Raw genomic sequence first — 21,730 nt, forward strand, 5'->3', positions numbered from 1 at the left:
AAAGGAAGTAGAATCAATGTTAGCATCCACCCTGATTGTACAAAAGACAACATTATGGTACATGGCTCATAGGTTTAGAGCAAAAGTTCAATTTGATGCAATCAACAAAGTTAAAGAAGAATGGTCAAGTGGAGTACTTTGGTAAAATGTTTGTCATAGCTTGGTTCATTGAAGGTCTGATGGGTGTGTGACGATGAAGGTGTTCCTAGATTTCAGTACGAATTCATTGATTATGTGGCAGAAGGATACACAGGATAAGATAATGTACAAGTTGTGGCTATACTGAAAGAGATGGTACATGATGTTAGGACAAATTGTCTTGATGTCCATAGGGTGATTGTTCAAAGTGACGATGGTACATGCTTTGCCTCACAGGATCTGATCCCATATATATATATATAGAGAGAGAGAGAGAGAGAGACACACACACACACCATCTCAATGTTGGAATGCAGTCTACCACTGACAGGCACAAAGTGGATTTGTACGGAGGATCAAACTGGTAGATGGAGACTGGATACCCACTTTTCATATTTGAATTTGGCATTCAATTCATTTGTGGAAGATGGAAATGACATAACTACAGAAATGGACATATACAAGGCCTTAACATTTAGAGATGGTATCGCAGGCACTACTGGAAAATTACTTGATGCCAATCTGTTGAATGGTCAAATGTTAGTGAAAAAGTTCAAAGCAAAAACTGGAAGACGAAGCACACATGAGGTTCAATGGGAGGCTAATGCTGCTAAAATCATTTTTCATCCAACATATCCAAGGCAGAAGCTGTTGTAGCATCCAAGCTTAATACATGTGGAGCAAATGAACTGAATATTGAAAAGAGGTTGTCATTTACATCCCCCAAGGCACCATTATTTACACCTTATAGATGTGAAAATTTTGAGTTGAATGAACAAGATTAAGTTGGGATTACTGCTAAATCACTAGCTATTAACCAAGGACTGTATCTGGTCCACTGTAATCGTGCTGAAGTGGATATAAGCAGTGTAGAAGATGAAACTACTAGACTTTGTCCAGAAGCATTGTCAGAAGGGTGGGCATGCTATCCATGGAATACGAAAGAAATACCCAGGGAGTGTGTGGAAAAGTAAATTGAGTTATATGAAATGGGGGGGGGGGTAAAGAATCAAAAGTAGGAAAGTGTCTACCAATAAAGCTCATCAGATTCTGATGAATTCAGTCCTTCTAGGAAATTGGCATGATAGATTTTGTGTCACCATTTCCAAGATAAAGGTATTCTTTACTTTAACTCCAGCTAAATGAGGGTATTGATTGATAGTGATAGTACAATTCCTGAAGACATAGTGAAATGGAACATTCATATTTGCAGGAATAAATTGCTGTATTTTCTGCCTCACTTATTGATTTAGATATGCAAATAGATTAACTTAGTCCTCATGAACAATAGAATTTACATACAGCTGTATCTTTTTTCATACTTCATGGATTTCAAATCTGAAAAAAGATTCTGAATAGTAGTCAAGTAGTTTTTTACCAATCGGTGTCTTCTGGAACATATTTCAAAATTTGGTGCGATGTCTAGAGGTTGGTTTTTCGTGACCAGGGTCTTAAAAACAATACTTGTATACATGACTCTAAGAAAAAGAAAACAATCCTGGATCTAAAAAAAAAGTGAAATAAATTACTGAATTCTTACAGTACTATGGTTCATGTAAAGCTAAAATATGAGGATTTAAAAGAAAACATGACATTTGGATAAACTTAAAACAGAGTTAAAAGAGTTCCCTTTCACTTTCTGAATCCAGCTTTTATCTGTAATGCTCATTATTGAAGATATTTAGTAATTCTTTACAACTTTGAATTTTTTGTTTGAATTCTGTCTACATATAAATGAAGTTACAGGTATTATTTTTCCATTTTACAGTGTTTAATGCTTCTTAAATAAACCATGTAAAGTGTTTGTCTGGATAGGCAAGTTTTAGTTGCACATGTAACTTTTTACAGTTACCTTGAATAGTTAATGCCAGTACTTTATTTCTGATAAAAAAAAAAAAAAGTTCCTAAAATGAACAACACTACTCTAATCTTAGTACAGCAACCATAAGATTCATACTCATGTTTAAAGATAATAAGATTATAATTTTTCTTAAAACTGCATTTCATCTGTTTCCATAGCAAAAGCTAGTGAACATCTCTCTCTTTCTGTATATGAGTGTGTGTGTGTGTGTGTGTGTGTGTGTGTGTACACATACAAACACTCGTTTTTTTATGTTATATTATTTAATCAGATCATTAACTACAAAGATGTCTTGTATAACAGTCAATAATGAGGTTAAAACCGCTCTTGCAGCTGCATATAGGAAAGCATAGCTTCAGTAGTGCTTAGAGTAAACACTGTGCAGTTAATGACTTAAGTATGTGATGAGTTCTGATGATGTATGTTTCTCCTTCTTCTCTAGTGAAGAAGTATTATACTATACCCACTGTAAAGTTGGTCCAAATATATTTCCTGTATGATCTGTTAGACAACTTTTATTAAAAGAATATATTTTTTGCTTTTTAGCATGAACTTTACATCCGAGCCTTTTCCATGTTATCAGAATTCCCAGCTGTAAGTTAAATATTTTTGTTTTTGATTAACTTTACAAATCTAAGCAATCCATTTTTTAATTTCTCTTTGTAATTTTAGGAAATAACCAATATTTTATCATTAAAAAAATAAAATCATGAGTTATTTTTGTTTTTCTTAAATCTCTGTACTAAGTAATAAAATTTTTCAGATTGTAGACAGTTTGTTTTGAAGAAAGGTCTTGAAGTGCAACATATAAATCTATTTTTGGTAATAAACAGTTATTTGCTGGTTTTCTGTCACTTACTAATTCAATTTAAATATTTTCTGGTTAAAATACACCTGTTTGGTATTTTTTCCTTATTAGATCACAGATTTTAAATTGGATAAGCAGTATAGTGAAATGCTGAGAGATTTATTAGATGATCATCGAGACGAAGTTACTAAACTAGCATCTGGCTTTCAGGAATGCAGAAAATATATCAAGGTAACAATCTAGAATAAGCAGTTATGTGAATAATGACATTTATAGATGAGAAATATTTCTTTTAAAGTTTTATATATATGTGTTGTTGTTGTTGAAATACTTTAAATTACAAAACCCATGTTATTTGATAAATATCTCAAGACAAGCAGTGCTTATGAAATGTGATGCTAAATAGTCATGTCTGCAGAGCATCCACCAGTGTGTGTTTGTGTTGTTGTTGAAATACTTAACTACAAAACCCATGTTATTTGATAAATATCTCAAGGTTAAGGGGAAAGTTTTTAGCAGTGCTTATGAAAATGTTTAATTGTCATGTTTGCAGAGCATTCCACCAGTTTTTTGTTTTTCCTATTTTGAACAGTAGAATTTTAAGTTGTTTATAATGATTCTAAACATTTGTGTTTAAATGTGTTATTATATATTGAGTGGAAATCATATTTGTTGTATCTAAAAACATAGTTTTTGTTGACTTTGTCATAGGAAGAAAAACTGGTTCAACAGTTTCTGGATCAAACACTAACTTCACGATTGGGAATTAGAATGCTTGCAGAACATCATTTAGCTCTACACCAAGAACAGGTAGGTTATGCATCCTTCATTTTTTATCTGTGTATACTCTGAGAGTTGCGCAATCAAGAGTCATTTTATGGAGGCACCACAACAGCGAGTAGCATGCTCCCAGAGAAAATTTGGAAAAAAGGTGCACTTTTATGCATTCTGGGGAACTTCAGACATTTATTTACACTTATAATATTGAAATGATGTTTTCCTTTTTTTTTTCCATTTACAGTGGGTTTATGTACTAAGAGAATCACAGTCATCTGCTAATATTGTTATATACTTTTATTGTAACAATTGAAAAATAACAAAATACATACATTCTGATTAGTGTTCTTTGTTAGTGGGCTTATATACTGATTAGTGTTCATTGTTATATTCCTAAGTTACACTTTTGGCATCTTTCAATACCTGCTGGCTGCGCTTGTATTTACTGACTGAGGAATCTGAGTTAAACTTGCAGTTCAAAAGGCCAAATACTGTGTCATGCCCTAAATCAGTCCTGTTCTCTGTTACGATCTTTCTCACCACTGAAAATGCTCTTTCAATCGATGCATTGGAATGTGGTACAACAAGCAGACTGTATAACACAACAAAGTATAGTAATGTCACACAAAATAAGTAAATATTTCTTTATCCTGGTTGTCACTCTGTGAAGTTGAATTTTGTGACTATTCTTTTTTGTTAAATTATTAAAAGGGTTGATATCAAGAGATCAGGAAACAGGACTTCATGTGACTTATTTTTAAAACATAACTAACAAACTAACTTTTATTCCTAACCTAATATTTTCACTTGAGTTTATATACAATGTTTAGTATTTATGTAAGCTTACCTGTTAGATTTAACAGTAAATTTAATATGATTACTTGTGTTAAAAAATCATTTTCTGTGTTCGAAATTGTTTTATTTTAAACTAAGCAATACTTGTGTTTTATATCTCTCTAACAAGGTACCATTGTAACTGTTATGGTTTAATGCATTTGTGCATGATCACCTATGTTCCCTGCTCAGAAGTGAAAAACTGGAGTTTTGATATTGAAATGGGTATTTGCAAAGTATAACTTATCCAGCCATTTTTAGGGAGAAAAAAACAGGTTTTATTCCCATAAAATATATTAACAACCTGTAGGGATTTCATAAATATTCTTAAGTGGTGGCATCTTCTGGTGTTTAGATGAATTTGTTTCTGTACCTATTATGTACAGATGCATAATTATTTTTTCTTTCAAATTACTTTGTATTAATCTTATTGTAAAAATGTTTTCTTCAAAATTAGTAAGTAAACTAAGAGGTATTTTAATACTGGACACACAGACCATGCTCTATACAAATGTTAGTTAGAATATATTATTTTCAAATCTGTTGGTGTGTGTGTGTGTGTGAACACCACATTCTTAGGTGGCTTTAATTCAGTTTAATTTACTCAAAAGTAAAGTATAAAAATACCCATTCAACTGTAAATAATTTTGCTTCTACAGTTTTCAGTCTGTGTAAAGTATGTAATTTAATCGAATAAACCCTCTTTTCTTGTGTTTAGCCTAATCATGTTGGTATCATCAATACTGCTATGAAACTCAAAGAAGTAGTGGACTATTGGGCTGATTATTCCAGGTAAGATATTAATACATTTCAAGATGAAATGAATTTAACTACATGATTAACCACTTTAAAACTTCCCCAGTTTTGTAGACCATCCTACAATACAACCTTGCTAAAAGCCAGAGTTTCCAATTTTTTTAATCCATTGGATGTTGAGATGATGGCTGGCTGGCATTGTTGTGAACTAGGGTTATAACATTTGTAAGTTCACATCCAGTTGTATATCCCACACAGTACCAGTTTTCAAATGAATAAATTAACTTAAATTTACTCTTTTTTTAATTGTAAACTTTGTTGTGTGGCAAAATTAACATCCATCATTGTGATTTCAGTTAAATGAAAATGGAGAAAATTTACAAAACGGGAAGATAAAAAGAGTAATTTCTTGAAAGGGAGAATATTGGAGTACCAAAAATAAAAAAACTGCAAGAACTACTGAATGATAAGAAACTTAAAAATGCACCTTGAAACTTTTAGAAAATAGTGGCACATTTATCTATATTATTTTAGAAAATTGGATTGTTTAGTAACAGGGAATTTTAATATCAGAATTCTAGACATGTATTAATCACTAGAACTTTTTTGAAATATAGGAAGCTATTTGGGAAGTATATAAACACAAGTTAGGCTAGAGTAGATGATACTTTATTTGTGAGTCTGTTCCAGTAGATGTTTGATTGCATTCATGTTTTTAATCCATTTGTCTGTTACTGTCAGCCAGTTAGTTTTCAGTGTTGTGAATGTTGAGTTTGTTTTGATGAAAAACTAGATGCAAGAAATCCTTTACATATGAGAAAATTAGGAACTAAGTGAAATTGTTGTATTAGCATCTACTGTGAGCATTAGTTAAGCGATCCAAAAAAAGTTATAGTAGGAGAAATAAAGCATTTTTGTTATTGTTAAGTACATTGAATTTTTTCATTGTTATTTTTTTTTACTTAATAATAATATAAAAAACAACCAATCAGGAAAAGTGAAATTATTTTGGTAAAGTGAAAAATCAAGATCCAATTTCAAGATGGTGACACATATTCAAAGTGAGACAAAAAACTTGCTGTGAATGATGAAACAGTTGAAAGACAATTGAAAAAGTTCAAGAAGAAAGAGCAAAAAATTAAGAAAGGAATTTCAAGATTGAAACAGTTTTACAGAAGAATCATGGAAAACAACTTGAGTAAAGATAAGATCAAGGAAACCATAGAAAATGTACAGAAGGATTATAACAATAAAATTGAAATAAAAACTGCATCAACAAAGTGAAAAGGGAAGACAAAATGACACAGTAAAGAAGGGAAGTACAAAAGAATATCAATTCCAGGATAAAACATCTGGAAACTGAATTGGAAATTATAAAAAGATCAACCACACCTTTTATATATCCACTGAAGAATTCCAATATCAAGATAATATTAGGTATGAAATATGCATAAGGAGAACCTATCTAGTTCACACATGTTACCACTATACATCCACTTTTTTGCTACCTATGATTGCAGAACCTTCCTGAACTACTTCATCTAAATCACTACCTCCTTAAGAATTCAGCAGGACATTTCAATAGGTTATGATGGAAAGGTACCATGGGAAGCATGTCACACAGTTTGAAATAATTTCCAAGGTAAATGGATGGAACATTGAACAGCAAGATATTAATCTTACTGCTTATTTAAAAGGACCAACTTTAACATTGTTAAGTATCCTTTCAACAGAGCCATTAACAACTATCAGGTATTAATGGCTGACTTATCAAGTAGATTTGGAGTGTCACATCAGAAGGAAATTTCTAAAGTAAAGTTCAGGAACAGTGTAAGGAGGAAGGATGGGGACCTTAGCTGAATTTTCTGAAGATGTGGAAAGGCTTATCCAATTATCTTGTACAGATGCTTAATGATTAATTCATTGGCAGATGACCAGTTTATACACACTGAGTAGATGAGAATATGCAAATCATGAAAATGTAGAGTACTTGTACTTCTTTATGGTTGGTGATGAACTAATGATACCATACAGGAATTGATATTCTTAGATCACATACTGTACAAACAGTAAATCAATTTGATGATAGTGTAGAAAAGCTCAAAGGATAAATTAGACAACTGTTTACTCAGAGTGGAAGAAGTAAACCAGAGGACAGAAAATGCTTCAACTGCAATTTAGAAAGAAATATTGTGAAGAACTCTAGACAAAAACCTTTAGGAAATAGAAATTGCTTCCAATTGGTGATGGCAGAAAGAAATCACTATACATGTGAAAGTGTGATGAATCAACAATTGATAATGGACTGAGGATGAGAATACTCTATGTTCTCATATATAAGTAAGAAGTGTATTATTTAAAGGAATTGGTCCATGAGTCAACAGATTTATTGTTGCAAAGCCTTGTAATAAGTTGCAAGTTTATTTGACTCTGGTTATACAGTTACCATTGTTTGATGTGATCTTGTAATGAAAGCTATAAAATTGCCTTGAGAGATGAAACAACAAGGTGAATTGATATGAACAGCAATTAGTCATAAAGTTCTGGCAAGAAGAGGGTTGGTATGCATCCTAACTCTGGGAAACTTTTCTACACAACATATGTGGGTAACTAACACAAAGTGTATATGTTGGGAAGAGACTTCAAGTGAAGGCATGGATGTGAGGTTAAGCTTGCTTCAATCATTTTCATAGTATTTGTCCAAGAAATCCTTTCTGTGTTAGATGACTAATACAACACTAGAAGTTAAGCTTCTGTTGATAACAATAATGGAAACACAAGATAATGGAGAAATCCAACCTAAAATGCAACAGAAAAAGACAGTTGGTCTAAACCAAAGATCATCCACCGTGATTGTCTTTGAAGGTACATCAGTGGAAGAATGGCGAACTGGCTAACTTCATAGATTTTACCAAAACTAGGTGTACCTATTGAAAAACCTTGTGTTCCTGTTAAGACCACTTCCATAATATCACCAGTTATGGAGCCTTCAGGGGAATTTCTTAACCATCTGCTTGAAAAAAAAAAAAAACCTAGTGGCAAGACAGCAAATATTGATAAAGAGCAAGGGGTCATACCATCTTCATACCATAATCCACAGAAAGAAAACAAACTGAAACATTTGCTGATTGGACAGTATACTGTTGAAAGAATGTTTTTGTTTTGTTAATTAAAATAATAATTTTATGTTATTTTACACAACTAATGATTGTAATGGGTATATTTCTGAATGTAAATGTCAAGAGCTAATTTAGCATTAATGATGGAAGTTTAGGTTCAGTGCACCAGAGTTTTCTTTCTGTATTAGGATTGTTGAAGGAATTTCACAATCCAGAAAGGGGCATTGTTGTAGGCTGTTTTTTTTTTAATTTGAACATTTGTGTAGCCAGAGGGACTTTGGATATCACTTTCTAGGGATTTAATGAGAGATCTTTCTTGATGTTTTAGAAAACTATTTTAACAATATATAAAAAAAACATAAGTAGACGATTTATTTGGAGTCTGTTAATGTGGATGCTTGATGATTATTCAGTTAGCAAGTTTGTTAATCAACTTATTTGCTACTAACAACTAGTTAGTTCAGTTTTGTCAATATTGAGTTATATGTGCAAGAATTACTGTACATATGAGAATATTACCAAGTGAGTGAAATTATGTTAATGTCTACTGTGAACTTAGAGTTAGCATTAGTTAAACTAACTGAAGTTGTAATTGAAGAAATTAAACATTTTTGTTATCATTAAGTAGACCAGAATTATTATTTTTTCATCAAATAATTCAAATGAACAATAACAATAGAAACTGTTACAACAAAGTATATTTTTATTAAAGTGAAAAGCTAAAGTATACTATGTTGTATTCCAGCCAGTGGTTATTATATCTTTTAAATCTGATTCTTTATTTTGTAAAACTAGAGAAAAGGATACTTATCCTTTAAGTACTTGTGTGGTGTCCATATGAACCCCAGTCAAATGGATAATTGGAAAGTTGAAAATGGTGTTATTTCAAAAAAATTAAATTCTTAGATTTTAAGGTAGTCCTTGTATTTTTCATATTAATGTTGTTGTGTAGCTTTGCATTAACATTTGATCTTTCTGACAGAGCATACAAAATAAAACAGTGTTATATTTAGGTCTAACTGTTGATGATACAAAGCTTTTTTTTTGTATTTTATGTATATCTACTTCTATATACTGAAACTAAAAATGCATTTAGATTGAAGTGGGAGATTTGTATTGTGGACTATTTGGTTGTGGAAGTAGTTGGCTAAAATATGGTGGCGTAATGATTAAAACTTATTAAATATGGAGCAAAAATGTTTGCATATACATATGTATGTATGTATATATATATATATATGTGTGTGTGTGTGTATATATTATATTGATTTATTACTTTCTCACAGTACTGATGTGTTACTCTAAAACTTGAATATAAGTGTGAAAATGTGTAAATAAAACCTGTACAGGATTCATTATACCTCCATATTAGTAAAATAATTTGTTATGGAATTATAGAAAATGTGACTTGGACTCGAATTGTCCTTGATGTGACAAAAACAACAATATATGCAGTATTATCATCTGATACAAATCCAGTTGCTTTGTTTTAATGTTATTACCTATAGAATTATGTAGAAACTAGATGCATATGTAAAGACAGTGTATTCATCAGACTTCAAAGAAGGCCACATAAGAAATTGTCCAGAATTACTCGTAAGCTCTTCTTACACTTTTTGTATTTCAAACAAATTGCTGGATTTAAGTATGTGAAAGATCTTTATCAAATGTAAGAGAAATACTTGTTGAGGTTTTTCATTCATTATTTTTTATTTTTTATAGACAAATTGCTGAACACAAGTATGGGAAAACTCCAGTTATCAAATGTAATGGACACATTACTGCTAGTTTTCCATACATTCAGATTCCGATTGACTACATAATTCCAGAACTGCTGAAAAATGCAGTCAGGTAGCTAAGTGTCTTTTGAATGTTTTTCTACTAAATATTTAGTAGGGAAAAATTAACTTTCTGTAAGTAAACATAACATGAGGTCCATAAAAACTGCTTATTTTAATAATGTTTCAGCTTCAGCACCCTGGGTAACAAAATGTCTATTAATGATCTCTGGCTAAACTCTAGAACCCACTAGGTTTTTTTGTCAGCTAGCCCTGCTAATTCCAAACCTAGTACTAAAATAAAATAACTTATTAACTATTCATTGGAAATAAATGTAACAAAAAAAAAATGAAACTTTAAAGGAAGAGCAATTTCGTAACATGAACACTACTTTATGGGAAAAGGCTGTGCAGTGAATTAATAAGCAGTGTAACAAAATGAAAAGGCTGCTTTAAGAACACAATTCAGTTAAGAGTAATCTTAAGTGCAAAAACTAATGCTAGCAGCAAGAGTACTCAACTGATGACCTAAGGTAATGTGATCATAAAAGCTTTTTGCAGTTTGTCTATTCGTAATTAAGAATATTTATTATTGTAGAATTTTAGCATCTCTTCTGGTAGAAGTTATTACAAAATTATATTTTGTGGATAGCTCTTTAGAACTAAAACTGTTTATATTTTTCTGATGTAAAAATGTCATTATTATATACATGAAAATTAACATTTCATGGATGATCAATCTAAATGGTATTACAATTAATGCCTTGTATGTTGTAATCCAGTCAGCCTCAGTGCTCTGGGTTTAACCTAAGGCCTTTTCAGCAGTGGACAATAGGCTAGTAATTGAAATACTATTATTTACTCTTCTTAAAAATACTGTTTTTGGGTTAGTAATGACATATGATAAAAATCAGTCTTATTGTGATATAATATGACAGTTACTAGCAAGTAAGCCTGTTTTATTTACAAGAATGTGATACTGAACTTTTTTGCTCATTTTAAACAAACTATTTATTAATGGAGATTCCTTACATACAGGGCCACTATTGAAAGCCATCCAGGTACACCTGAATCCAGCCTTCCTCCAGTAACAGTAACTATAGCTAACAATGATGTGGACTTTATTTTAAGGTAATACTGACCTTTTGTTTCCATGTATATTTATAAAAGTATGCACTTGAACATGTATTTGTATTGCCTTATTATAGTTGAATATTTTTTTTATAACATACAAGTTATTAGTCAAATTTTAGTCCTTGCTTTTTTTCTTCCAAAATCCCAATCTTCCACTTATGAATCTTTGCAGAACTAGTAGATATGTATTATAAATTTGTAGGCATCTTCTTTAATGAACAATTAAGTCAATTAAACTTGTAGTTTTTTTTATCGGCGTATTCAACTATGAAACTTCAAACTAAAACCTTGTTTAAAATATTTCTTCATTTAATATGACCTTTCTGACTTCTAGACCTTTTCCCAAATCATCTACATTGGAACTCTTATGGCACTAACTTTAATTATTATTGGTTAAAACTGAAGTGCAAGACATAAAATTTAAAATAGAATGTGGTCTCACTCACATTCACCAGCTATCATCACCAAATATTAAGTTAATTTGAAGGCCTGTAGGAAGAAACAACACTATTTACTTATGGGTTCTAGTTATATTGGTCAAGAATAATTACCAGTTATTCATGATTTTTTTTAATATTTTAATGATTAATTTTCGTTTTTGTAACAAATGTATGAAACCTTTATCATTTGTGCTTAGATTAATATAATTCCTTACAAAAATCCCATGAATTGAAGTTTAATTACTAAGTGATTGTTACTCCTAAGAAGAAACTTATCATATAATTATATTGGAAGCTAAAGTATTTATGATGATGTAACTTCTCCAATTGTCCCTCAATACTTTCTTTTATCAAGTTTCCAACAAAGCGTATTGAGTTATCTTTAACCCTTTCACTGTGGCTGGAACCTATATGTCCTAGCCACAGTAAATGGTTTAATAGGTTTTCAATTAAAAGTATAATAAAATAAAGGAAAACTGAAATGATTGCCATGTAAGTTTTTATTCGATTCTTTCATTCTTGTTGATAATTGTAGAATACAAATGATTTAAAATCAATTATAAATCAAACATGTATTGATTATTTTTTTCTTATTTATTTATTCTCAAGGGTCTCTGACCGTGGTGGAGGTATTCCCCACCATCTTCTCAACCATGTTACCCAGTACCACTTTACTACTGCCAGTCACTCAGAAGAGGAAGGAGCTGGGGTGTTTAGCACAATGATTTCAGAGTCCAACCATGGACCATCTGGGCCAATGCATGGGTATGTAGAGTTATTTACATTGAGTTCATTATTTTAATGCTTTTTGCCAGTCATTTATAAACAACTTTAAAAAGGAATGCTATCAACTAGTTTAATCTCTTACAAACAGTAATCTTATATCTTGTTATTCTTTTACTGAAATGGGTGGTGTTCAACCAACCTGATAAGCATGTTTGTTTTGAGTGTTAAACTTTGAGACAAGTAAGTAATATCTGTTCTATACATTTAGTATTTCTGAAACAGGTTAGCAACATATATGACAGGAGGTACTGTGTACATAAAACATCTGTACGTGCAGTCTGTGATAATGCATGTGTAATTACTAATTGGAATGAGACGCTTTTTATTTTACGTTGTATATTTGGATGTGTTAAAAGCTCTATCTCATTTGAAACAATTAGTTGAAGTATTACATTTAATAAAGTATAAAAACTTGCATCCGAACAGGTTTGGTTTTGGTTTGCCAACAACGCAAGCTTATGCAGAATATTTAGGAGGAAATCTGACCATTGAAACAATGCAAGGAATTGGTACTGATGTCTATCTAAGGTTGAAGCACATTGATGGAAAAAAAGGAAGCTTCAGGATTTAAAATAAACTTCTGAAATGATGCTATTACAAGAACACTTGTATATCAAGTATTCTATAAAGAATATCCTAGCAAAAAATTGTATGTTTTTTTTATAGTGTTATACGAATATTTGCAATTTCCAATTACATAAACTTCTTACTGTTTTCTGATGTGTTTGGGATTTATAGTGGAGTTATTACAGATTCTCTTTGCAATGTAGAGTTATTATATAACAATGCTGCAGCTGTTAAAAATGTATATAAAGGTAAAAGTAACTTATTTCTAAAGCTTATGAGTTTCCACTGGTGATAGTTATCTCTCAGGTAAATATTGTATCACTTTTTACTAGAATCTCTTTCCTCATTAGGTTGTGATTTTGCTATTCATTGTTGATATAATTTAACTAATTACCAAAAATGATTAAAGATATTTGTAAGTCAGTTTGTTTCTTATGTTCTAAGAAAATGTATCAAAGCATGGGAGGATCTCATCTAATGTTTGTTTTAGTACTGGCAGAATTAATAATAATAAAAGAAAAGCTTTCATTATATTTCCTATTAACCGGTTATTTCATACCGATCTTGAACGTTTAGATTTTTACATGTCAAAATAACAACTAGCAGATCACTTACCTTCATTTCACATAGTATCAAATGTATATATATAAATGCTAAACTTTTTTTCCCACATTGTGAGTGGAATTTTTTTACTTATTTTTTCTAAACTTGAAAGCCTCTGATATATTAACGTTATTCAGTTACAATGATTAAGAAAATATTTTTTCATCAACCACATATTTCATTAAGTTAATTGCAATAATAATGCCTATGGTTTCAATAACTGTCTTGTGACAATTTTTCAGTTGCCCACTAACTCAACTGTAAACAATTAATTTATATTTATCAGCTGATTTTGAATTGCTTTATACTTTGCAATAAACACATTCTGACTTAGCAAAGTTTTACACTAATATTGTAGCTGTCTAGCAGTAGAGTTTTTTTCATCAAGCCAAGCCCATCTCTACTTGTTTCATAACTTTCTTGTGAACTTCTATCACAGACAAACCCTCTATTATATGCCACACTTTTAAACTGCAGAAAAACCTAGAGCAGAGAGGAAATGCACAGCTCGTGTGATCTATCACTTCACTTACCATTAACCTAGGTACATATACAAGCAGCATGTAACTCGTGTCATAAATAACACCATTCCTATGTCATAAACATATGCATTTTATAGATGGGGCTTGCTATCCATTTTTAAATCGGAGGTAGAGCTTTGAATGCAGGAGGATTTGTTCTGTGTTGCTCCCTTCCCAGATTTTACTTGCATTTCAACACCAGTCATATGAATGGACTTAGAAAAGGACATTTTTATGGATTTCTGTCTACAATCGAGAATTTTCACCCATGAAAGTTATTCAACATTATTTAGAATAACCATGATGGTGAGTAAGTTGTCACCATCTTAGATCCCACATGTTTAAAATTGTTTATTTCTCCTCAGTTTATACTACATAAGATTTTTGTGATATTTTTAAGTCATTCTTACAAATTTTAACATTTTCCAAACTTTTGTTTTTTAATTCTGTACATTTTTTCCAGCACTGAAAGGTTAGGCTTAAAAAATTATTGTACTTATTATTGTCAAATCTTTTTTTTTTTGCAATAAGATTCAATGAGGATTGGAATTGTTTTTTAAAAGCGTTTTAAACAAAAGTATGATGTATGACTTTTCAGGTTTAAGTAAAACAATTTATACTAGTTTCATAATTTATCCCCATTCGTACCCCCCCCCCCCAAAAAAAAATTTTGCTCATAAGAAAAAAAAGTTGCTAATTGTGTAAATATTTTTACATTATTGGTGACAGTTAGTAGCTAGTCATTATCTGTTGTATAAAAAGGTTTTTCTCTTTATTTTTACTAACAACATTATTGTTGCTTGCAATAAATGTGGTTAGGTGAATTATAAACTTTTTGTTTAATTTTAACTCTATATAATCATCCATTTTTATACTTTATGAATAAATGTTTTGGTACTGTGAGGATTTTCAAATCCATTATTTTGCAGATCTGAAAATAAATTTTCCACTCTTTTTTTTCATTGTTTGCAAGGGTAAATGGAAGGAAAACATGGTAATAAATATTGTTTGACTATGAATAATGGTGAACATTGTATTGTCAAAAACCTGCTGTTCACATGATGTATTACAAGTCAAAACAGTGCATTTATACTTGTCATAAGACATTAGTATTAGGCGTATTATATTTTTAACACTACATTCTTTATTCAGTCTTATAACTAGTATAATTAACCATAATCACAGTTTGCCAGTTTAGAAAAGGCATTCACACCAGAAAAATCGTTGTAACAAATAGCTTTTATAAATAGTGTTCTAGCTACTATTGTGTTTGTTGTGTCCAGCTGGTCTGAGCTCTGTATTGAGCAAAATGCATCAACTGCAATGAACATGACAACAGTGTGGTTGAAATACTATTCAAAATGGACTTGATAAAGAATGTAGTATTAAAAAATATCAGCCTTATTACGAATGTCTTTACACAAATATAATCATGTTCTGCCAGTGTAGAAATGACATTCATACTGTAACAGTTGTAACAAACAATTACTTTTACCTTCGGTTATTCTGTAGCCTAAAAAAGAAATTGTTGCATTATAAAGTGAGCCAGTGACATTACCGATACAGCATCTAAATAAAATGCCTTGAATTGATAGCAGTGTAATATTTATTACTGTTTTTAATATGAAAAAATTGATTGTGCAAGGAAAACGTTAAAGATTAAAAACTTTCAGAACAAATATATTTAAGATATGCAAAGAGATCTTGAGATTTCTATTAAGTGTTTTTCTGACAAAAACTTATCATAAGAAGCAAAACAATAATCATTTAGCATTTGCATTTTGATAAAACTATTTTTTTCAATTCTTGAGAATTTTTGTGCCCAGGTAAGTTGTTGTATAATGGTGACAAGTTCAACTTACCACCCTGCACTTAAACAGAAAACATAAGCTGTTGATTAAGCTTAAAATTAAATATTTGCAGTACATCATGTTCAGACGCAAAATTAAGTCACCTGAAATGCATGTCTATGCTAATAAAAGGGTCATTGTTTTGTATGTTGTGCTATATAAGGACCCTGTACATGTGAATAAACCTGTTATTAGTTGGTGAAATTAACTGAATGAAATGATGTGTCAAAATGTTGGTGAAATCAGTTCTTGTCATGGCAGGATTTATACAGTTTGAAACACTCAAAGAATTGGCATTTTAAACCCCTGTGAACTTTGTGGCAGAGATGCTAATAAAAAAATAAAAGCATTTTAATTTATTCTCCTTTTATCATGTTTGTATGTTTCCAAAAGTTCCATGTGATAACCTTGGTTATTTGTAAAAAAGAATTTATGAGGTATGTGTTTTGATAAGCATTATGAATAATTTGTACTTACTGCTATGTAAAGGCAAGCTATACAACATTAAGGATATTACAGAATCTAGAAAGTTATGTCAGAATAGGAAAGTCAGTATGACTATTATTTTTGTCTAACATAGAGCACCTTTCGGTAATTATGACCAATTCATCCTACAGGAAATTGGATTCAGAATTTGTAGAAAAAAAATATAGCAAACAAATAGCTATTTACCACAATAAAGTTTGCCATTACTGATAATTAAAAGACACTGTTACACTGACTATACTAGTATACAGGAATTTTGTAGCACTGAATCAAAAAAATAAAAGCTTTTAATATTTTTTTGGTGTTGACAGATGGAAAGTAAAGTAGTTTTACCAGATGTCCAGCTAGTGAATGAAACAGATTTAATTATTAAAAATTCTTTTATATCAAGAGTACTTCCTGTGAATAAAGATGGAATGTCTATAACAATCCAACACTTAACAGTTTGAGCTGTTAAACTTCACACAATTTTGGTTAGTAAAACACAATGCATTAGTATATAGTCTGATCCGTAACATGAATAAAAACATTGAGGGACAAATACTGAAAAAATCAAATATTTGTCCTCGTATCAGTTTAACACTTTGTGCAAATAACCTGTAAATCAACAGTCAGTGTAGGATAATATAACTTGCTAAAACTAAGTTAATGTTTAAAATTGATCTAAACCTATATTCTTCCAACACTTTCCTTTCGAGCTCAAGTTTTTTTTTTGTTTTTCTTCCTTTTTGCAATCAAGATTGAAGTTTCAAGTACTTCCACAATTAGGATATCTAAGAGGATGTAAATAATCTGGGTTTAAACCGCTAGAAACTGAAAATTTGCTTAGCCCAAAACAGAACAAAAAACTTATGACCACTTTTGAGTCAGAATTTTAGGAAATGACATACTCCACACCACTAGTATTGACCTTGACTTTCTTTTTGTGAACAAGTGCAATACACTAACTAGTTAATTTTGTAATTTAATATAACTTTTAAATACAATATACAAATAATAAAATTTGCACAGTTTAAAATTTAGCTAAATTTTTGTTTACATATGTTAAACCAATGTTAGTTGCCTATAGGCTGTTAAATCAACTTGGCAACAAATGAATATCTTGTATAATCCTTCACCATTTTCTATTTAATTACATTACCTGCAAGAGATGTAATATATAAATTTATTAGTGACACCTTAATTTACTTGATAATGTGGTTTAATCCCAAATTTGGGAAGAAGAAAAATGAAAGTTTCAATTAAGGCTCTGCAGTCTTCATTTAGTTTCATGTATTATATGTTGATTTGATTAATTTCTTATACCCTTCATATTCACAGTGGCAAATGTTAAGTTTTATGTTTACATACAATCACTTTTTAAAAAAAAAAGTTTTTTTTTTTTTAATTATTTTAGAATTTATTCACTGCTTGATCAATCCGTACACTAAAAAGACTTGGGAATAGTTGAGTTGGATTTTTAAGGAGCTAATGCCATGATTTGAAATATTGTAAATATTAATTTTTCCAGTTTCATAAAATTTTTTCCGTAAACAGCAACACATCAAAATAAGTGTTTACAATTTTTTATTTTCAAAAAACAGAAATAATTCATTTAATAACTCTTCATTTCAAAAGTACACATTTTTTACATCTTTAATTACTAGTACTCTAATGAAATATATTGAACAAATGATATTAATAGAGATGATATTATTTGCATATTATCTTTTTCTCTAGATGTAAAAATTAAGCTGTGAGATAGTGACAAAACGTTTAATGAATATAACAGCACTTAAAATCACCATTAAGATAAACAATATCTACTAACTACCAAAAACAATACACTTAAGATATTTGAAACTTTACATACTGTAATATTTTATAAAATCAAACACTTTGAAGTAATATTAAACGTTAACCACATTACATATAAAAATTGTTGATGACTTTCTCTAGATCTTAGAAAAATACCATGGTACAAAATCCATTAAAGTGAAATATGTACATTGAGAAACCCAATAACATCAATCTTGCATATGACATTTGTAAGGCAAGACCACACATTTTTATATGAATGCTGGATGTGTATATACACATTTTTTTGAGCATGGGAATGAGCTATGAACGTGCTACATTTTAAAAACAAACATAGGCCAATGCAAGTTAAGTCTACTTTTGTACTTCATCCACAGTGAAGATTTTAAAAAATACATTTTGAAACTTAAATTATATCAATATTATCCAAACTATTTTATTAAATTATCCTCATTCTGTCACTTTTACATCCAGACAGTCACCATCATCCATGTCCAAGTCAGCTGGGGTGTCAGTATGTGATATAATTTCTCCATCAAATTTAAAAGTTAATTTCTTCTTAAGGTTGTTGGTCTGTTTAGCATAGTCTTCCATAAGGGATGAGAGTGGAGAAAACTAAAACAGAGTGTTACAAGAAATTTTAGATTTAGCATTTGAACTTAGAAAATTTAATTTCCAGAACATACTGTATGTGCAAATGTAGCATTTTCAACAGACTACAAATACTTCCATTTGTTATATAGTGTGTAATCCAACAGTTTCTTTTTTTCTGATGCTAAATTAAATCTTATTCATAAAAATATAGAAATATGTGTCACAGGGATGAAAAAGAAGCTAACATGAAAGTAGAAAATGATTTTCAAGAATCTTCAAGTTTTTCACAAATGATTACTTCCTTATTGTACTAGGAGTTGGATCTATAATTTTTATCTTCCAAAACACCTGGCCGTGAACATTCAATAACCTTAAATTAGTCTTACGTTATCCCGATAAGGTAAGAAATTTTGTCAAGGTAACTACAATTTCCAATACTTTTATAACTTGCACAGCTTGTAAATAAATTTGAATTTTTAGAAAATATTTTGGAACACTACACACACATGTTGAATTAATTCTTTCCCTTCAAAATAAATTTTAGGCTCGCATAAGTCTAGAGAATTTTGATGAAATTTCAATCTTTTCAGATTGAATTTTTGAAACATATGACTGTCTTTTTCTCAAATATATATAGATAGTTCGACACATACAACATGCATGCAGATGTCAAGTGCAATTTGATTACCTAGATTATACCAAAAAAGGGGGGAAAACATGGACTTTTTAAAAAATAGTATTTTTTAGATGGTAATAATGTTATAGTTACATTCCTTAGAGATCTATGTAAAAATCATAGTTACAAGCGGTGTGTCTCAGGGCTCTGTGCTGGATCCTCTGCTGTTTGTGATTTATATTAATGATATTGACTCTGGAATGACAAAATAATGAAGTCTGCAGATTACATTAAGATTTTTGGGGTGACTAACTGTATCAAAGATACTGCAGACTTGCAGAGAGATTTAGATCATTTGATGCATTAGGCCAATACATGGCAGATGATGTTTAACTATCCAAAATGTAAGGTGATGCACATAGGTTTTCGCAATTCAAATTATTGTTACAATTTAAATGGGAATACATTAAATACTGCATTTGAAGAAAAATATCTTGGTGTTGTGTTTAAAAAATCACGCAAATCATCTAAACAGTGTATTGTTGCTAGCATCTATAGAAATATTGAATGTAAGGCAATGGATATTATTGTTTCACTGTATAGATCACTTGTAAGGCCTAATTTAGAGTACTGTGTACAGTTTTGAGCTCCCTTCCTTAAGAAGGACATTGAATTGTTGGAGAAGGTTCAGAGAAGAGCCACTACGATGATACCTGGGATGGTGGGATTGTCCTATGAGGAGAGACTAAAATCTTTAAACTAGTTTTCTCTGGAGAGGAGAAGGGATTTGATTGAAGAGTTTAAGATTATTAAGGGTATTAATAATAATATAGATCCATCAAACTTTTTTGTGTTAAGCAGTGAAAACAATAGGATAAGGGGTCACAAACTCATATTTTGGCAGTGTTGGTGCCATCTGCAGTTTAGACAGTATTACTTCTCAAACAGGGTGGTTGGCTTTTGGAATGAGCTGCCTTTAAGGGTGGTGGAGGCAGAAAATATAACTGAGTTCAAGAAAAGATTGGATGAATACATGAGTAGTAAGGGTGGTTATAGTTGGGAGCTGTAAGGTGCATCCTTGATGGGCTAATAAGCCCCTTTTTGTCCCTTTAAACTTTCATGAATTTATGAATAATGATTTACGTTTATAATACTAATTTTTACTTCAGTCTTTGAATTAATAATCTGCAAGTAAAACAACTGTTTCGGTTCAAACTGCTTTTTACAGAACATGTGGAAGTTTCATATTTCTCATATTAAAATGTACTAAAAGAAAATAAGTAATTAAAAATGTTAAAATCAAGTTACAATTCTTTATTCATAGTAATCAATATTAGGTGAATATTTTCAAACAATAACACAAGATTACAAAACTTACTTTGTTTACTGTGAAATTAAGCTTCTGCCTTGTGTTCTGTGACTGAACTTTAATGGTAATTTTGTTAGCTTGAGAAGACTCTGCAATTCTCTCAGTTTCCATCTTTTTAGTTTTGATAATAAAACAGTCTGCAAAAAGAGTACCCATAGAAAAAAAATCACTGACTAATAAAACTTGTAACTAAAACTTGAAATGTCATGTCACAAAATTAGTAGGTTTTTCTTTGGTATTAAATAAATAAACAAATCACAATACTAAGAAACTGCTATAACCCAAAACGTAGGGTGTTCTTTACAGAGAATCAACTTGAGGTATATTAAGTTAACAAAAGTATGAGATACATTTTAACATTTATCTGGAAACATTACAAACCACAACTCCCAAATACCAGGCTATGCCTATGTAGATAACTTCATCCACAAAAAAACAAAATAACAAGAATACAAACCATGAGTTTACCGCTTATTTTCGCATATTACTTAGTGACATAGGGCTTAATCCAAGAATTTTTGAAAGTGTAAAACTTTGTTTGGGTACATTTCACCCATTGGCTGCTGATTTGCCATATAGAGTAAAGTCCACCTCCAGCAGGTGCATGCGAGCGTGCTGTATATGGTGTACGGCTGACAAAAATTCAGCGGCCGTTGAGAGCAGCCACAGTTAACCCTTTCGAGATGGGTCATGGGTGAAAGGCCAAGTCATTTCGTTTGTTGCTTTAAAATTTTATTGAACTACTATTTCAGATATTAATTACTGAAAATAACAGATAAAACAAAGTTTTTCTTAAGAAACATTTGATAAATATCTGGACATTATAAAGATTCCACACATGAAATTTGGAAAGTTTCTGATGTATAAAAGTATTTTTCATCTTAAAATCAAAATTA

The 21,730-nt window shown here is 30.6% G+C and overlaps 2 protein-coding genes across 11 annotated transcripts in view; one reads left to right on the forward strand and one right to left on the reverse strand.

The window, feature by feature from the left end:
* Positions 1–16,374, forward strand: part of LOC106458320 (3-methyl-2-oxobutanoate dehydrogenase [lipoamide] kinase, mitochondrial-like) — a 112,021-nt gene extending 95,647 nt beyond the window's left edge. For all 5 annotated transcript variants that reach the window (XM_022384501.1, XM_022384500.1, XM_022384498.1 and 2 more), the window contains exons 6-13: positions 2,546–2,593; positions 2,919–3,038; positions 3,519–3,617; positions 5,137–5,210; positions 10,016–10,144; positions 11,110–11,202; positions 12,255–12,410; positions 12,858–16,374. In XM_022384501.1, coding sequence (XP_022240209.1) covers positions 2,546–2,593; positions 2,919–3,038; positions 3,519–3,617; positions 5,137–5,210; positions 10,016–10,144; positions 11,110–11,202; positions 12,255–12,410; positions 12,858–13,002 — 864 coding nt within the window. In that variant the 3' untranslated portion in view covers positions 13,003–16,374. The remainder of the gene's footprint in view (positions 1–2,545; positions 2,594–2,918; positions 3,039–3,518; positions 3,618–5,136; positions 5,211–10,015; positions 10,145–11,109; positions 11,203–12,254; positions 12,411–12,857) is intronic.
* A 1,695-nt stretch (positions 16,375–18,069) lies between these two features.
* The window catches only part of LOC106458321 (NFATC2-interacting protein-like), a 21,366-nt gene continuing 17,705 nt past the window's right edge, over positions 18,070–21,730 (reverse strand). For all 6 annotated transcript variants that reach the window (XM_013917827.2, XM_013917828.2, XM_013917830.2 and 3 more), the window contains exons 7-8: positions 20,844–20,971; positions 18,070–18,870 (exon numbers count right to left, since the gene is read on the reverse strand). In XM_013917827.2, coding sequence (XP_013773281.1) covers positions 18,706–18,870; positions 20,844–20,971 — 293 coding nt within the window. In that variant the 3' untranslated portion in view covers positions 18,070–18,705. The remainder of the gene's footprint in view (positions 18,871–20,843; positions 20,972–21,730) is intronic.

The sequence above is a fragment of the Limulus polyphemus genome, unplaced genomic scaffold, assembly GCF_000517525.1.
Source record: "Limulus polyphemus unplaced genomic scaffold, Limulus_polyphemus-2.1.2 Scaffold444, whole genome shotgun sequence".
Classification (NCBI taxonomy): Eukaryota; Metazoa; Arthropoda; class Merostomata; order Xiphosura; family Limulidae; genus Limulus; species Limulus polyphemus.